At 41.0% G+C, this 18294-nt stretch overlaps 1 protein-coding gene across 10 annotated transcripts in view; it reads right to left on the bottom strand.

Moving 5' to 3' along the window:
* ORC5 (origin recognition complex subunit 5) overlaps nucleotides 1-18294 on the bottom strand; it is a 134228-nt gene that overhangs the window by 83145 nt on the left and 32789 nt on the right. For all 10 annotated transcript variants that reach the window (XR_006275719.1, XR_006275718.1, XM_038420206.1 and 7 more), the window contains exons 9-11: nucleotides 16939-17029; nucleotides 6236-6288; nucleotides 2627-2739 (exon numbers count right to left, since the gene is read on the bottom strand). Coding sequence is in view for 8 of the 10 variants with exons in the window: in XM_038420206.1 (XP_038276134.1) it covers nucleotides 2627-2739; nucleotides 6236-6288; nucleotides 16939-17029 (257 nt within the window). In the remaining 2 variants the exon portion in view is untranslated. The remainder of the gene's footprint in view (nucleotides 1-2626; nucleotides 2740-6235; nucleotides 6289-16938; nucleotides 17030-18294) is intronic.

Raw genomic sequence — 18294 nt, 5'->3', positions numbered from 1 at the left:
CTGGGGGGAAATGTACAAATTTAAAAATCAGAAAATTAAATACTTAGCCATCAGAAAATAAATTAACTTGACACTAATCAGAAGAGGCAGAAAGCCATTTCTATGAGTCTCCTTCCACCTCACCCCATCCGATGCCTCAAAATCAGCTTGAGTAAAGGCCATAGCGTGTTTCCTTTGTCTTTCTAGAAATGGGAAAGCGGCTGCCACTTGATCTTTAAATGCATCCAGTTTGCACCTACATCATTTTTGAAGTCTATACAAGGAACTCAGTTTTCTTTGGTTTATATTTAAGATGACATAGGATATCCACAAAATAAAGCAATAAAGAGTCAAAAAGAGGCCAACATACAGGATGTGAAGGTCATGTCAAGAGTAGAGAGGTGAAAATGTAATTGGAATAAAGAAAGTAGCTGATGCCTGTGAGCAGATACAATTCATCTAGAAAGATTGTGTTGAGGGAGAAAGGACTGGATCAAGGAAGGGCAAAGCACAGGGGCTGGGGAAGAAATAAGGAATTGTTGGAGGGGTAAGGGAAAGATAATTGGAGTTTTTAAAATTACCTGGATTGCGGGTGGTGGGTTATATGAATTATACTGCTGCAATTGAGTAGTTACATTAAAATCTTATTTGTAATATATTTTTAAGCTATGTCAAGGCTGCTTACAGTACATAGATAGGCATCCATTTTAGCATTAGTATAAAGTACAAAATACACATGTACACACTTCTTAAAATAAATTCTAAGCAGATTTTCAATATGGTATGCAATAGAACAAGACCATTTTTTCTTTCAATCCTACTTCGCACAAAACGGTGACTTCCTGTCAACTGTTATCCTTTTTCAAAAGAGCACTTAAAAATGTTTTAAGAGATTTTAAGGGAAAAATTGTACGTTACATTGTACTGGAATTTTCTTTCAACTTATGACATCACTGAGATTTATTATTTTGTTGTTATAACTGTTTGTCAACATTCTGCTGCTTTTAATTTGCAACATTATCTCAATTTATCTACAGTGGTAACTATTTTAATGATAGTATCGGCTTTAAGTTAGTGGTTCAACAACGCTCCTTTGGTTCACACCTGTTTAATTATGAGACTTTGGTTAATGACTCCAATATAAAGTTTTTTTTGCCCAAATCCCATCAGATCTCATTACAACTCCAACAACAGTAAGTTCTCTTTCTACAACTCCCAGGACACACAGACACAGGATTAGAAAGCTTCTCCCAAAGTCCTATTTGTTCTAACTTTTGAGATATTGCTAATTTGTGATCTTGGCCTTAACACCTGATTGAGTGCTCTCAGGTGATACTTGTGGTAGAAATGATGATTACTCATGCTTTATCAATGATTGACAAGATATTTAACTTGACTAATTAAAAAGCCAACTAATTTATTACATGGCCTCACACTTCAAAGGTCTTTGAGGCCCATGTTCCAACTATGCATTTCACTGCATTGAAGAGAAGCACCAGTATGCCCATGCACAAGGACTGAAACCTGATTTCAGACATGCTACAATGACGGAGACAGATAAAGCCACATCTTTTCACCACTCATAATTTCCTTGCTCTTGTAAGTATATATAAATAAAATAAATGCTGGGGAGGAGGAGGAGGAGGAGGAGGAGAGAGAGAGAAGTCAGGCATGAAATCAGAAGTTAAAACAGTGGAGTTATTATTCAGCAATTAAGTTCTTCCAGTGATACTTCTCTTCCCAAATGTTAGAAATGAAATATTTGTCTATGTACACATCTGTAAATCATCATCATTACAAATAATTCTCTCCTCTTCTGAAGTACATACAAAATGATACAGACTTTTTAGTGAAACATTTAGTTTTCATTATGGGCACATATAACCACCATAAAAAATGAACACCATGTCCAAGTTTATAACTTAATTAGTATATGATCTCTAAGGACTCAAGTATATGTATCTCAAAACATGGACAGTATATTTATAAGTTTTGAGATGGAGGGGGGGGAAAAAAAGGATTTCTTAAAGAATTAGCAAGCTTCTATCCCTCAGTGTTCTCAGTCTCTCCAATTTCTTATCCTTGCCTACAACACCTACACATTTTACCATATAAAAACCATTGCAGCTACTAATATAAATGGTAAGCATAATTACTCAATCACTTTGCTTTTTGTTGCAACCTTTTCCTCTCCTCCGCCACCTGTATCTTGTAAAATAAAGGCCTCTATTCTCCAGACAGATGTACTAGTGCAAACGCTTTAGACCCACATGGAATTCTGCTCTCTTCCATGGGATTCAAACTGTGAATAATAGTACACACCAGCACACAATGTGCAAGATCACAAATACTTCAGGGAAGGGGACTATATCACTTTATAAATGCCATGCAAGACAATAGTGCTACATACATATTATACATATTTTAATTATCAGAACAGTTCATTTTTCATATTAAGCCTCAGTAATGATGTGACAATTGTCAACATATCACAGTATGTGATCCAAAGTCACAGTTTTATTCAAGCCAAATAAATAAGATACAAAAGAGAACTGAAAGTGAATGACCTAAAGGAGTTCTGACCCGAGTGAAGAAGTACGCATGACTCCAGCATACAGCAGTAAGAAAAAAAATATGCAGTAGTTACCTTAAGGAAGAACCTCTTATCTGTCCTGGCAGGATTGTAGGAGGCAAGGTATGCAGCTATTAGAAGGAATTTGGAGTAATAAGGAAGTTCTACGTGAGCATGTGCAGAAAGTCCTATAAAAACAAACACAGTTTATGAGTCACTGAGGAAGAACTCTAATCCCGAGAGGTTTAAAATTAGACCAGTAAGTTTTGTTCTGGTTCTCAAGGGCAAACATACTGCAGCATTCCTCTTCTCTGCCTGCTCCATTCCTGTAAGTCAGCAGAGATGGATATTTACTACAATCCGGGTATCCCAAGAGTAAAGCAGGCAGTGCTGTGGAACAATGTGGCATGCACAGGTGGCCCCTGAATCAAAACAAAACCAGCACTCAGTTTGCTGGTGGACTGCCCAAGGGCTCCCAGGCATTAAGATAATACAAAGATTAAATAAATACAGCAACAGATGACAATTTCCTTCAACATCCAGAGGAAACCTCATTGAATGTATGTATCATTGTGGGATAGAGTTTGTACGTAATTCCATGGAAGACAGGGACAACAGTCCTCCAGGGTCAGTGGGTGATGATTAGGAAAATTTACTCAGGTTGTAACACTTTCAGAGAGCTACCACCACCTGGAGAAAGACTCACATATACTGGTTCAAACTGGATTCTCCAGGAACCAGCAGGCACAGGAAGGATTTTTGGATAAACAGCCTGAGTTTTAACTGACTTAGGGCTGTCTTTCTGATTCAGCAAGTGGACAGGATCTTTGGTCCATGGTTGCGGGGATCCTTAAGGAAGGACTGGAAGGACTTTGGACTATTGAGGCCCCATAAGAGTGAGTGTTCTTGTTCTGTGCAAAAGGAATAATGAACTAGTAACCAGAGGAAAACCCCTGTGTGGGGTTTGAAGAACTGTTCACCAGCCAGAGCCCTTGTTGGAGTCAGGGGATGATCTCCAGTAAGCTTATTAGCATGTGTGTAGGGTTGTTGGTTTTGTTTTGTTTTTTTAATTATTTTTAGTGTTTTCTCCGTAATGCTTTCACCTTAAGAATAAATGTGCTTACTTAGAAAGAGCTGTGTGATAGGTTAACAGTGGACAATTACATTCTTTACTATTTCTGAACATAACAGGAAAGCAAAGCAGACCGACTTAGTGAGCCTGAATTTGTTGGGGAGGTCACAGTACAGGCAACAAGCTGTGCAGTCTAGAAGTACCCTGGTCATGAGGAAGAGAGTTACAGGTCTCCACCAAAGACAGGTGATGGCTTAAGTGCCGCAAGTGTAGAGGGGATGCCCTTGCTGAACCATGGAGGGAGAATACAGGCCCAGTTACCCTGAACTGTGCCAAATACCACTACTAAGAAGACGACGACAGATTTGATGAATGATCTGGGAACCACTGAGCTATGATCTTCGTTTGCTGAATTGGTTTAAAAAACAAAAAAACCAAAAAAAAAAAAAAAAACCACAAAACCCACAACCACCCTCACATTTTAAAACATTTTCAGGACAATCTGGTTTAAGACAGTTTGGTTCGCTAGTGTGGATATGGCAAAATTGTCAATCTGTCCTCTTCCCAATTGAGATTTGACCTTCAGGCTGCTACAAACTTCTCAAGGAACCAGCCCCGCAATGAGCCAGACTCCAACTAGGGAGCCAAATTGCATATTTGAACACACATTAACACCTGGGCGGTGGCTGGTTTCTCAGCTGCAGCTCAGCATCTGGACATTTTGTTTTTTTTATTTTATTTAGGATTGGAAACCTTCTACCTTCAAAACACTCAGCCTGATTCGTTTGGTCTAGTCTACTATACATGCATTTTGCAAATTTACATATATTTTACATACACAAGAGTATTCTATGATATGTATTTCCTCCTTCCTTTCACCCTTCCATTTCTACACTTTTCCCTTTGCCCACTTTCCTCCAGTCACTGTAATTTTTTCATTTAAAATGTGCATGACCAGCAGACTCAAGCTGCCTTATCTTCACTGTTGGCTGGAGAGGTCAGTTTCCTAGAGACTATTTTGTGACTGCTCAGTTTGTCTTTTCATCTAGACTGTTCCCTGCCCTATGTAGCTTGTCTTCTGTGCTTTGTACAATACCAAGCATGTACCTGTCAATGCTCAAACAAAAAAATGCAGGCTTTAATCTTTGTACATTTAACAAATAAGGATCAAAACAGTGGAACGTGTTTAAAAGTTAGTGTAAATTTCAGAGTCCACAATATAATTGTGGAGCACTTGAGAAGGGTTATTTACAAATTTCCTTTCAGGTAGTCATGAAAGCACGGCATATTTTTTTCAGCTTCTACTAACAGTGAAGTAGCTGTTTTATTCGTACAGTATTTTAATTAAAAAACGCAATCCCAGCTAAAAAGCTCCTGCTTGTAGACAATTGAGTTGAATACTGAAATGCCTGTGTTCCTACTCCATCTTTCTGACCTGCTGGGATTAGCATTATGCATTGAACAACTGTTTGCTTAATTACATCCACAGTACAGTTTATTACATATTAATTTCTCTTTAGAACAATGCTAATGTCAGAAATGTTATTTACCAAAAAAACCCATTTTCCCTAGCGTATAAGCTTAAAGTATCCTGAAAGTAACTGAGTAAAATCTTTTTTTTTTAGCTAATCAGGAATAAGTGTATTGCTATCATTTGGGGAAAATAGGAGGTTTAGTAATAACCCTATGATTCTATTTCCTTTGACCAGACACGCTGCAAAAGTAACATTTGTTTAAAAAGTAAAGGTCTGAATCTTCCTCTGATCCCTACCACATTATCTATAAACTATCACCACAGCTTTGATAGATGCAGTTAAGTTCTGACTGCCTATCAAAAGAAGAGTCTTACCATGGTGGAGACGGGGGGGAAAAGATGGTCCAAAAATTCAGAACTGGGCAAGAACCTATTGCTGAATGGCAGAGGGACTTTTCAAAGACGACATCTTAGCCTCCTAGCCTTTGTTTGCCAGAAGCTGGGAATGGATCACTTGATGATTACCTGTTCTGTTAATTCCCTCTGAAACACCTGGCATTGTCTGCTGTCAGAAGAAGGATACTGAGCTAGACAGACCTTTGGTCTGACCCAGTATGGCTGTTATTATGTTAATCTTCCCTAAAGAGTAATTGAAAACTAAAGAGCAGATTAAGATTTAACTCTCAGTTCTGCCTAACAGGTGGTGACACAGAGCTGCACTACTCCAGAGGCAGCAATAGAAAGGAATTGTGACAATCATGATTCACATACCTCTCAGCCACAACTTGTCCAGGGCTCCTGTTTTGCTGAGATATATGCTGTGTCAGCCCATTACCAGAGGCAGCATATTTCTCCTTCAGATCCAGCCATCTCTGCTGGTCACGCACAGAGTCGTGGATCAGCCTACTCCCCACCCTTTTGCATGTAGGAGCAGTGGTTTATTTTCCCCCCTCATGCCCACGCTCAACATCCAGGCATATTCTGCACCAAGGAAGGAGGTACAATCTAGGCCTCAGTAAAGTAATTCCATTCAAGTGTTTGTTAGAGATCAGCAATCACATCACTAAATAACTGCTATCATAACTACTAATATGAATTATTGCATATTGAATTTAGAATTATTGCATCTATATGATACCTTTCAAGTGCCCAGGTTCTCCATCATCCTGCTGTATTCTCTCCCATTGTGAGCTAAAAAAAGAGAGACAGGTGTTTAAAGAAAGAAAGAATACCTGTTATATCCAAATGAAAAGGAGAAGTTACTTACCTTGCAGAGTAACTGGAGTTCAAGATGGTTTTGTCCCTATGGGTCCTCCACATAAGAATCCATGGACTCGTGAGCCAAGATTGTGTGAGCAGGTCCAGACCTGTGCCCTCTACATCCTTGTGCTCAGGTACAAGGTATACAGGGTGGACAGGCTTGCCACCACTACAGTTCCTCCTCAAACATAGTCTATACAGAATGGTAAAGGCAGAGTCTATACTGGAAGAATGGGCTCCACCTAAACCAAAATGGAACCAGATTGCTGACATGTAAAATTAAGAAGGTTGTAGAAGAGTTTTTAAAGTAAGGGCTGAGGGAAAGCCGACAGGTGCAAAGGAACACATAGTTCGGATGGAAACATCCCTTAGGGAAGAATCTATTAATGGCAATTCTCTATATCCTAGTAAACAAGATAGGAATGAAGTTGGTAAAGTACAGGTAGGAACTGAAGAGAAAGTCAAATGAAAAAAAAGAGTTCCATTCAATTACATTACATAATGGCAGACAGCTAAAGTGAAAGTGTTTTTATATAAATGCTAAAAGTCTAAATACTAAGATGGGTGAACTTGAGTGCCTGGTATTAAATGGTATACCCACACCTTGAATACTGAGTGCAGTACTGGTTGCCAATCTCCAAAGGTACAGAGAAGGGCAACAAAAACGATTAGGGGGATGGAACAGCTTCCACATGAGTAGAGAGTAAAAAGACTAGGACTTTTCAGCTTGGAAAAGAGATGAGTAAGAAGGGATATAATAGAGGCCTACAAAATCATGAATGCTGTGGAGAAAGTGAATAAGGAAGTGTATTTACCCCTTCACATAACACAAGAACTAGGGGTCACACAATGAAATTAACAGGTAGCAGGTTTGTTTTAAACAAAAGGAAATACTACTTCACAAGTTACACGGTCAAGCCATGGAACTCGTAGCCAGGGGATGTTGTGAAGGCCAAAAGTATAACTGGGTTCAAAAAAGAATTAGATAAGTTCCTGGAGGATAGATCCATTAGTGGCTATTAGCCAAGATGGTCACAAATGCAATCTATGCTCTGGGTTTCCTAAGCCTCTAACCACTGGAAGCTGGGACAAAAATGGATGGATCACTCAATAAATTGCCCTGTTCTGTTCATTCCCTCTGAAGCATCTGGCATTGGCCACTGTTGGAAGACAGGATACTGGGCTAGACGGACCATTGGTCTGATCCAATATGGTCTTTCTTGTGCTCTTAATGACTCTGAAGCTAAGGGGAAGGAGGGTGGGTAATACAGCACCCACATCTCTAAGAACTCCTGTTACTGTACAAGGTAAGTAACCTCTCCGCCTTCGAGTTATTGCTCCTATGGGTGCTCCATGTTGGCAGTTTCCCAAGGAGTACCCCAACTGAGGGAGAAGGGTGCTGAGGAGATGGATTCAGTATGGCCCAAAGAAGAGGCTCGTCAAAGGCCACTTCTACAGATGATGCACAGACAAGAGCAGTGTTGAGAAAACGTACCGAAGACCAGGTGACACTTTGCAAATGTCCAAGATGAGTATGTTCTTCAGTAAGGCCGTAGAGGGAGACTGAGCCCTGGTGGAATGGGCCCTCTCCCTAGGTAGAGGATGCACCCTCGAGGCTTTGTTACAGGTGAGGATGAATTCTGAAACCCATTTTCAGTTTTTGCCCTTTCATTCTTTCTGCCATGGAAATAGAAAAAACAGCCTAGGAAAAGCCAAGAAGCTTAATCCTGCCAAGGTACATTTTTGCATATCCAGCACATGGAGACTCCCTTCTTCTCGCAAAGATCGAGGCTTGGGGTAATACACCGGTAGAGGAATGTCATGATTAATATGGAATTCAGATGAAACTTTAGACAGAAGACAGCAATGGGGACATAACGTCACGTTATTGCCACAGAACAGAGTGTAAGGTGGGTCAGCCTTAAGTGCTCCGAGTTCCCCTACTTTTCTGATTGAGGTGATGGTTATGAGGTCTTAAAAGGACAAATGAAGGGCACAACTCCCTGTAGGTTCAAATGGGGGGGTTCTCAGAGTGTTGAGGATTAAGTTGAAGTCCATGTGTAGCAGGTTCTTCATAAATAGGTAAAAGTTAAACACAGCCTTAATGAATCTTGCAATGGTTCAGTGAGCAAAGCCTGAAAACCTCATGAGGAATTGAAAAGTTGTAATAGCAGCAGGGTGAACCTGAACTGAGCTCAGTGATAAGCCTGTGGTTTTTAATTTAGCAGGTAATTGAGAACGTACATGAGGAGAGACTCAAGAGGAGGTATAGATCGATGGGTACACCAGGCTTGAAAACATCTTCATTTCTGTAGGTAGCCTACCACAAGGAAAGCCTTTCTACTATTGAGCCATATAATTTGGTCTTCTGAAGACCAGTCCTGTTGTATGCTAGAGAGCCATCTAGGAGCCAGGCACTGGGGTGGGTCACACAGTGCCTGACTGCTGGGTGAGGAGATCTGCTGCCAGAGGAAGATGAAGTGGTGGTCACAGGGACAGGAAAATCAGATACCTGCCTTAGCCATGATGGCACTATGATGATGGCCACCACTTTCTCTTGTGTGGACTTATTTAGGACCTTGAGAAACAACGGTGCTGAGAGATAAACAGAGTGACATGTGAGGCCAAGGGGGTAAGGAAGGCATCTCCCAACAAGCTGCGACTGTGCCTTCCCCTTGAATAGAAGTGTCAGTACTCTGCATGGATGGTGTTACAAAGATCTCTCTCTGGGGAACCCCAGGTGTCTGAAATAGTGTGTCACTCAGTCCCCACTTCCTGCTCAGAAAGTCTGCTACAGTGTTCTTCAGTCCTAGTAGATAAATCACTACGGGCAGGTCTTCACTACCCACTGGATTGGCGGGTAGTGATCTATCTATCGGGGATCAATTTAACACATCTCATTTAGACACAATAAATCGATCCCCGAATGCGCTCCCCGTCGACTCTGGAACTCCAGCTCACGAGAGGCAGAAGCAGAGTCAATGGGGAAGCGGCAGCGGTTCACTCGCCGCTGTCCTCATGGACAGGTAAGTCGACATAAGATACGCCAACTTCAGCTACGCTATTCACGTAGCTGAAGTTGGCGCATCTTAGGTCGACCGCCCCGTTAGTGTAGACCAGTGCTAAGATCTCTATGTGGTGGGATATGTACCCCAATTTCATATAGTTTTATTAATTCTGTGCATAAGGACTGGGATATTGCTCTTCCTTGGTGATTTATAAAATACATTGCAGCCCTGCTGCCCAGCATTACTCTGAGTGGCCCTGATGTTGGGTAGGAAGTGATGGCAAGTCTAATGGACTGCACTGAATTATAAAATGTTGATCTGGAGAGAGGTCTCCATTGAGTTGTGAAATCCTGGAAATGGGTGCCCTAGCCTACTAGGGAGGCATCTACAGAGATGATCTTTTGGTGGGGGGGGGGAGGGGGAAGGACATGAAAATGGAACTCCCAAAGCAGACCTTTTGAGGCTCCTTCCACCTACTGAGGAAGCTGATGACCCTGTGAGGTATGACACCCACTTGGGCAATTTGTGCATAGCCAAACCTGAAGACAATAGGAATGTAGTCTTGCAAGGGATCTTATGCATATACAGGCTGCTATGTGGCCAGGAGTTGAAGGCAAATCCTCTGTGGTTTGCAGATCTGATGTATTGAAACGAGGCTGGACCTTATAGCGAGTCTCTCTATGGGCAAATATGCTTTGGCTGTAATAGCGTCCAGAATCGCAGAGGCCCAAGGAGTAGGGAAGAGATAGGGTCCTGTTGGTTACTGACTGCACCTCAAGAAAGGAATGCGTCATCCAAATAGGGAAAGAGACTATTATTCCCATCTGACAAAGATGAGTTGCTACCGCCAAGGGCACTTTTAAAGACCCTTGGGGCAGCTGAAAAACCCAAGGGTAGGATGCAGTATTGGTAGTAGTCTTTGCAGAGAATGAACCATAGGACACATGTGAGATAAGGGTGCACAGCTATATGAAAGTGTTTATCTGAGAGGGAGAGGGAGACACACACACACACACACACACACACACACACACACACACACACTGACCAACCCAACTGACCAAGAGAGAATGATCACTTCCAGGGTTACTAACCTGAATCACAGAGAGGATGAAGCTGTTCAAAGTCCTGAGATCTAAAATCAGTCTCCATCCTTCTCTTATCTTGGGAACCCAAGTAGTACAGTACCTGGAGTAGAACCCTCCCCTGATAAAATCCAAATGGAACTGATTCAATCACCACAAAGACTGCAAGAAATTGTACTTCCTTTCTTAAGAGACCCTCATGAGAATGGTCCTTGGAAAGGATTTAGCTTCCAGTTTTTAAAATGATACCTTTTTGCCTCCAACCACTTCTTTACTACGTTGTTTAGCCATGGTGGCGATTTTTGGTCCTCTTACTAGGTTTTTTTAATTTGGGGTATACATTTAATTTGAGTCTCTATTATGATGTTTTTAAAAAGTTTCCATGCAGCCTGCAGGTATTTCACTCTTCTGACTGTACCTGTTAATTTCCGTTTAACTACCTTATTCATTTGTGTGTCGTTCCCCTTTCTAAAGTTAAATGCTACTGTGGTGCTATGCTTTGGTATTTTCCCCTCTCACAAGGATGTTAAATTTAATTATATTCTGGTCACTGTTACCAAGTAGTTCAGCTATATTCACCTCTTGGACCAAATCCTGTGCTCCACTTAGGACTAAATAAAGAATTCTCTCCCCCCTTGGGTGTTCTAGAAATAGCTGCTCCAAGAAGCAGTCATTAATGGTGTCTAAAAACTTCATCTCAGAATCCCATACTGAGGGACAGTGGATATCCCCCATTATGATTGAGTTTTGTACTTTTAAAGCCGCTCTAATCTCCTGGAGTATTTCACAATCACTATCACCATCCTGGTCAGGTGGTCAATAGTATTTTCCTACTGCTATACTCTTATCATTCAAGCATGGAATTTCTATCCATAGATATTTTAAGGTACAGTTTGATTCATTTAAGAGTTTCTCTATTTGACTCTTTGCTTTCTTTCATATACAGTGCTACTACCGCACCACCTAATGTGTCATTCCTACATATGTTATACCCTGGTATTACCATGTCCCATAGATTATCACTCCACCAAGTTTCTCTAATGCCTATTACAGGGAGTCCTTGGACTTACAACGCAATTCTGAGGAACGAATTGGGTTGTAAGTCAAAATGTTGCAAATCAAAACCATTATACCATAGGAATCAATGGTATGAAGGACCTTCCTGAACCAAGGCTTGATATACTATTTTCACCACAATAACCCAGATTTTTGTACTAAATGAATTATAGATGACTAATGTTGCAACATCAATGTATTTACTGTACCCTGTATTTTGTAAACAGCATTCAAACATATAAACTCACGTATGCTGCTCAGAATGCCAGCAACACAGGCTCAAAGCCATGGAGAATGGTACACATGCTAAGCCTCAGCCAATCACTGTTCAAACTTTCTGAATGGCTGAGCCCAGGGCCGGGAGCCAATCCAAAACAAGCAGCAACCCTTCCCAGCAGCAAGCTACCCTGCTGCCTAGAAGCCAATCAAAAGCGACCCCTTCCAGCTCCATACCAGTTCAACGCAACCAGGAAGTGATTTCAAGCTAACTTTATGCAAATCAAGCATTGTAAGGGTGAAACGGGCAGTCAACTGAAAAACGTCGTAAGTGGCGTCCGACTTAAGTCTGGCATCGTAAGTCCGAGGATTCCCTGTATATCAATACCCTCATTTAATATAAGGCACTCAAGATCACCCATCTTAGTAGCAAGGTAGAGGAGGCATAAGAGCCTCATCTAAGAGGGGGAGGATTTGTGAGAAGGTGGTGCTTGTCCTTAGCACCTAGCTCTTGCTCTTCTGGAGGGACCTCTTGCACAAGGGTACCCTATAAAATTGATTGCCCTCAGGGGCCAAAGGTTCCAATAAACCCACTGTAGTAGGGCATAAGGAAAGGGAGCAGAACTCTATGCTTGCTCTTGCCAAGGTTGATGGGTCAGTTGTCTGCTGGTGCTCTCTTCCTCAGGATGTACCTCCAGGGAGGGAAGCTGGAAGGGAGAGGTGGTGGAATCTTTATGGACACATCTGAGTCAGAAGAAGCATCCTCACCCATGTCCAGTGGGGAGCGGCAGTTCTAGTGGTGAGAGTGAGAGATCTATCTACCTCAAGTCTGTACTGGAGGCCAGTGAGGGACCAGTTACCGCACAAGTGATTGAACCTTTGTAGGAGGTGGCAGTAGGACTGGAGGGTAAAGTTGGTTTCAGAGGGTAAGTCAGAACCAGCAGGGCATCTCGATAAGTACCCCTCAAGAGAAAGGATTCAGGCTCTTCCAGAATTCCAGGCTCTTCCAGAAATCCGGAGATTCTCCTGGGAGAGAAACTGTAAAGTATCAGAGAATCTGGATAGTATACCTCTGGAATCAGCATGTCTGGAGGTACCGGGGAGGGTACCAAAGGGCAGTCTGCTCTCTTTACCATGGCCTGAGGAAAAAAGTACTGAAGACAATGCCTTTGAGACCTTGGTCTTAGGAGGCTCCAGTTCTGGCACCAAACACCAATGCAGCTCATGATCGCTTACTGGAAGGTTTCGCAGTACATGATGTGCTCTTTTTCACTGGTGTCAGGATGTTGGTATTGCAGGAGGCAGAAGCCTCAGTAGTACCCAGACTGCAATGCAGGGTCTCCTTGTTACAAGGTTGAGAGAGTGACTTTCCCCTTATTTTGGGCTCCCTTTCCAGAGAATGGAGTCTCTTCTTTTTTGGTGGTCTGGAAAACTCTGAAGGGCCCCAAGGATGTCTGCTTACTGGAGCAGGGACAATCACTGGAGACTGAGTATTTGAAGTCAACATACTGTGGATGGCAGAGAGGAACGGGACTTAGACCCTATGGGTCTCAGGGAATGTTCCACAGGCAGTGATTTCAATCTCCCCTCCCTCAGTTTTCTGGATCTGTTTCTGAATCGAGAGCAGACCTTACCCTTGAAGGAGACCTGTGTCTTTCCAAGAAGGCTGGAAAGCCCTCTGCTGAGGGGAAAGAGCTGTGGCAGGTCTGGAAGGATTTGAAGCCCAGGGTCGTGGGCATAACATTCTAGAAAAGGCTGCAGATACCAGACATGAGGATGTATAGGGCACAGGTACTGACTCGCAAACACTAGTGACAAAATTTCCAATGAAGAATACACAGATGTGTGCATATTCCAAAATGGAGCATCCACAGGGCCAATAACTCAAAGAACCACTTGTTTTGTAAGAGCTATTCACTCAGTGTATTTAACTTGAAATTGATTTTTGAATACCATTTGTATAAGAGACCAACAAAATTAAGTTGTATTACATTGTATGCATAGCATGAACAATTACAAAAATTCATTCTTATTTGAGAAAAATAATCAGAAAAATATTTAAAATTATGCACCTTTGCATAATGTTGAGTCCACTAGTTATCTGTTGTACGTTTTCCATACTGGAAATTTACAACTCCTAGCTATTACCAGGAAACAAATATCTACACTCTTCTGAATCCCACTGAGAATGCAGACTTGAAAAAAAGTAAGTGATCCTAATTTTGAGGTTATTAGTAACCCACTGATTGGATTTATCCTACCCAGATAGCAAAATACGAAGCACAAGTACTACACAACAACTAAATTTTAAAACACTTGTAAGTAGTAAAACATGGCTCATCCCTTAGCAAAGAATTTTAGTGCATAAAATAACATACTGCCAATGGAAACGAATATCAGTAAGTAGTCGGATGCTTCCCTTTCAATGAAAAGGGAAATTATACCCAAAATATTTAAAGTTTTACACTTTTAAAAACTCTCAACTTCCCCCACTTAAGAGGCAGTAATGATTGAGATATTAAATGTTTTACTTCCACCCATTCATAAAGTTTAAGAAAACCTGTAGCTATCATTCAGGTGATTTGTCAAACACTTTATGAATGTTTGTTCAACTAAGATTCAATATCTAACGCATTGCTTACATCACTCTTGATCCATAAAGCATTATTTCATGTTTAAACATTAAAATAAGAGAGCCGAGATAACAGTCAGTCAACTCTCTAACCAATGACTGCCCAAATTACAAGTCCGAGGGCATTCAATATGTTTTACTTGTGAATACAGGTACTTCTTACTAAAGCAAGTACTTTCCGTGCCTGTACCAGATTAGGTGGGTGAAGTAGTATCTCTTATTGGACCAACTTTGTTGGTGAGAGAGTTGGTTCAATAAAAGATATTACCTCACCCACCTTGTAGCCATGTGGATCACAGGAGATTAGCAAGACAACGTGCATATACCAGACCAAGCAATTCCTCTCCTTCCTTTATGTTTACATTCTTCAAAACACTCGTAGACCATTACAATAACCTATGCCTCATCTCTAGGTGGGTTTTTTTGTTTTTTGTTTTGTTTTTAAATCTTTCCTCATAAATCAGTCCCTATTCCCTGCAGAGAAATTATTTGCATTGGAGGCAAGATAGAGAGCACCAATTTGTCAACATCTTTCTGGGATACTAGGTGCAGTTTTAACAGAACTGTACTGGGGAGGGAGCTATCACCTCCCTGCTCAGTGACAATGCTCTCCTTGTAAAGTTTTATTTGCTTGCTTCCTTTCCTCAGAGAGCACTTCTGACAATCAAACAAAATATCTCTCTTACACTCTCCCCCGCAGTCATCATCATAAGACTGTAAAAATCATTTGCCCTATCATGTCAGCCATAGAACCATTTAAAACAGTAAAGATATTAGAGAAAGTTACAGCGTGTGCTTTATTTGAGGAGCATGAGTAATCTGAAATCATGATCAAGAGACCCGGCCTATTAATCACCCATCAGTTTCTCAGAGGCCTAGATGAGGCTTCAAGATTGATTCCAAAAGCTACAACGGTGCAGATTAAGGATCTAACTGACTTGGATCTTTCAGACCAACAGATTTGAAGATACCTCTGGACGAAACCACAAACAGAACAGATCTCATGATCCAACTTTTTAGCAGTTTTTGAAGATCGGTGTTTCTTGCTATATTTGAGACCTATGCTGCTTCTTTCTGGAAGCTGCCAACAACAGATCTGAGAAGTTCTCTCAGCTTGAGTGTACACAAGTGCTCTACCCAAGAGGGATAGATCCAAAGATTCTGATGCTTTTTAAAATGAGCCCCTCAGATACTCCTCACAGGTCACTTCATAGTTTTAGGAAAGTCTTTGAATGTCAGATCCAACAGATTAACAAGGGGTGGGGGGAGGCTTTATTTGGGTCCTTTAACCACCAAAGCCTTTTCTATGAGCAAGGTTATGGTTTTTCACTCCGATTGAACCACAGACGTACAATTTTTGAATACCCTTCATCCAAACACAGATTATGTTAGTCTCTGAAATACATCTTGGTTCTGCACTTCTTGAATATCTTTTTTTTTTTTTTTGGCGGCCTGTGCCATTATGAAGAAAGTCTCTAGCCCCTCTCACAAATAAAAGTTGATCAAGAATTTAATTCACCACCACCCAGCCACCTACAAATTCTTAATGCTATTTAAAAATAAAATAATCCCATGAAGAGAAGAAGGTTTTTCTTCCATGAAAGCAAGAGGTGAAGGAAAGAAAGGAACTGTGGGTCAATGATGGTGCAATGGATTTATAAACCTTGCCCCAGTAAGATGATTTTGAGGAGCTTGTGTGTTTGCCTCTCATATTTATAGTACCTTAAAGAATCCTGAGGTTTGCATAGTAAGACATGAATGATACAGTGTGGAACTTCAGAGGCAAATTTTTAAAAGAAGAGCATTTTCATTTATCTTTATATATTCTGGTGATGGATTTCCATGTTTCAGAAGTTATGAATTATTGAAAAGCACCCTATTTTTTCCCCCTATCTCCTACCTAATCAAATTATGAGATTTATTGGATTATAAGCATGTTTAAAAGGGGTTTTCATTTTTGTAAATTAAAATGTAAGTCAATAATAAAACCCCAAAAGCCCAACACTGAAAAAACCCACCAATTAAGTAAACCAAAAATTAAAGACTATATAACAAGACAGGACACTTGAGTCATACCTAACATCCAATGACAGCAGAAACACCTTACCCATGTCTGATCTTTGATATATCAGGGAGGAGCTGCTGACAGAACATTATCCATAAGGGGCTCTCTCCTTTCGACGGCCCTTCCCAGACAGTCTGAACTATTGTTGACTTTCCAGGCATGATGCAACGTCCACCTGTTTGCCTGGGCATTGGTGAAAGACTAAGCAAATCTCCATTGGTGGAGGACTGCTTCAGTGTCCAGTTAACAAATAGTTTTATATGCTTTTTGCCTTAAAATCTGCTTCACACATTAACTTAATAGTTTCTTAACGTCTCATAAAACACTGTGAACACTTGTTTGTATTTTCCTACCTGAGACACACAAGTATAGTTGTAGTATTTTATGGCTACAAAGAAACGGTTAAAAGAAAAAGGGAGAGTCAGTCTGACAGGAAGAAATACTACTCACCACATATATGACATTTTAAGTAAGGCTTTTTTGAGAGGTGGATGGCTAAAAATATAAAGGGACAATTACCTGGATATTTCCCGAAGATAAACAGTCTGCATTGCTTTCTTCAAATGAGATTCAATATTTTTCCAGAGTCGACGTGTGTCACGTTCATTTGCTGCATAGAATAAAAATTAGCTTTGTTAGTGTAAACTCTGAAAAACTGTTTAATCTATAGAAGAGTGAAATTCAATTGAATAGCTGAATAGAGTCAGACGCACCAAATAATCAATGGGACATCCTGATATTCTGAAATATTTTCATTACCATGATACAGATTTTTCTATTGATGTGAACACAACACTGCAAGGCAAGGATGTTGCATGGTGGTTACTTTGTGATACTCCATGACTTTTTAACAGAATAGCTGTTTTCACTCTCCACTCCTAGGCCTGAGAGGTAAGGTAGTTTCTCCCTTGTCTCAGCTGTTGAGATATGGGGAGAAGTTGTATAGGAGGGAGCAGCTGTTAGTGGAGGGAAAAGGGCTTGGCAGCAGTTTCCTTCTGATCTCCATAAAACACTGACTAAAAGCTTGTTAGTCTGCTTCTGCTACACTCCAAATGTTGCCTTGTGTGCATTAGAACATAGAAACGGCCATAGAGGGTCAGACCAAAGCTCCTCCAGCACAGTATCCTGTCTTCTGACAGTGGCCAATGCCAGTTGCCCCAGAGGGAATGAACAGAACAGGTAATCACTTAGTGATCCATCCTCTGTTGCCCTTTCCCAGCTTCTGGCAAACAGAGGTGAGGGACACCATTCCTGCCCATCCTGGCTAATAGCCATTGATGGACTTGTCTTCCATGAATTTAGTCTAGTTCTTTTTTTAACCCGGTTATAGTCTTGGCCTTCACAACATTCTCTGGCAAGGAGTTCCAAATGTTGACTGTGCGTTGTGTGAAAAAAAACTTCATTTTGTTGTTTGAAACCTGCTGCGTGTTAAATTTCATTTGGTGACCCCTAGTTCTTGTGTTATGAGAAGGAATTAATAACACATCCTTATTTACTTTCTCCCCACCAGTCATGATTTTATAGCCCTCAATCATATTCCCCTTAGTCATCTCTTTTCCAAGCTGAAAAGTACTAGTCTTCTTAATCTCTCCTCATACGGAAGCTGTATTAAACAGTAAAAACAACACTGCTGTGATTGTCAGAGTGAATGGAAATTGGATCAAAGCTGGGCTTTCCAGAAGAGGCACAGGTGGAGCCGCACTGTTTTAAATGTGGACTGCTACTCAGGCCTGGTCTACATCTTAAAAACTTAGGCTGACCTAGCTACGTCGCTCACTGGTGTAAAAAATTTACACCCCAAGAGACATAGTTAAGCTAAGCCCTGACATAAACACTGCTAGGCTGATTAAAGAATTCTTCTGTCAACCTAGCTAC

This window comes from Dermochelys coriacea, chromosome 1 (genome assembly GCF_009764565.3).
Source record: "Dermochelys coriacea isolate rDerCor1 chromosome 1, rDerCor1.pri.v4, whole genome shotgun sequence".
Classification (NCBI taxonomy): domain Eukaryota; kingdom Metazoa; phylum Chordata; order Testudines; family Dermochelyidae; genus Dermochelys; species Dermochelys coriacea.
The sequence above is the reverse complement of the archived record's forward strand: the minus strand, read 5'-3'. Positions and strand labels throughout refer to the sequence as shown.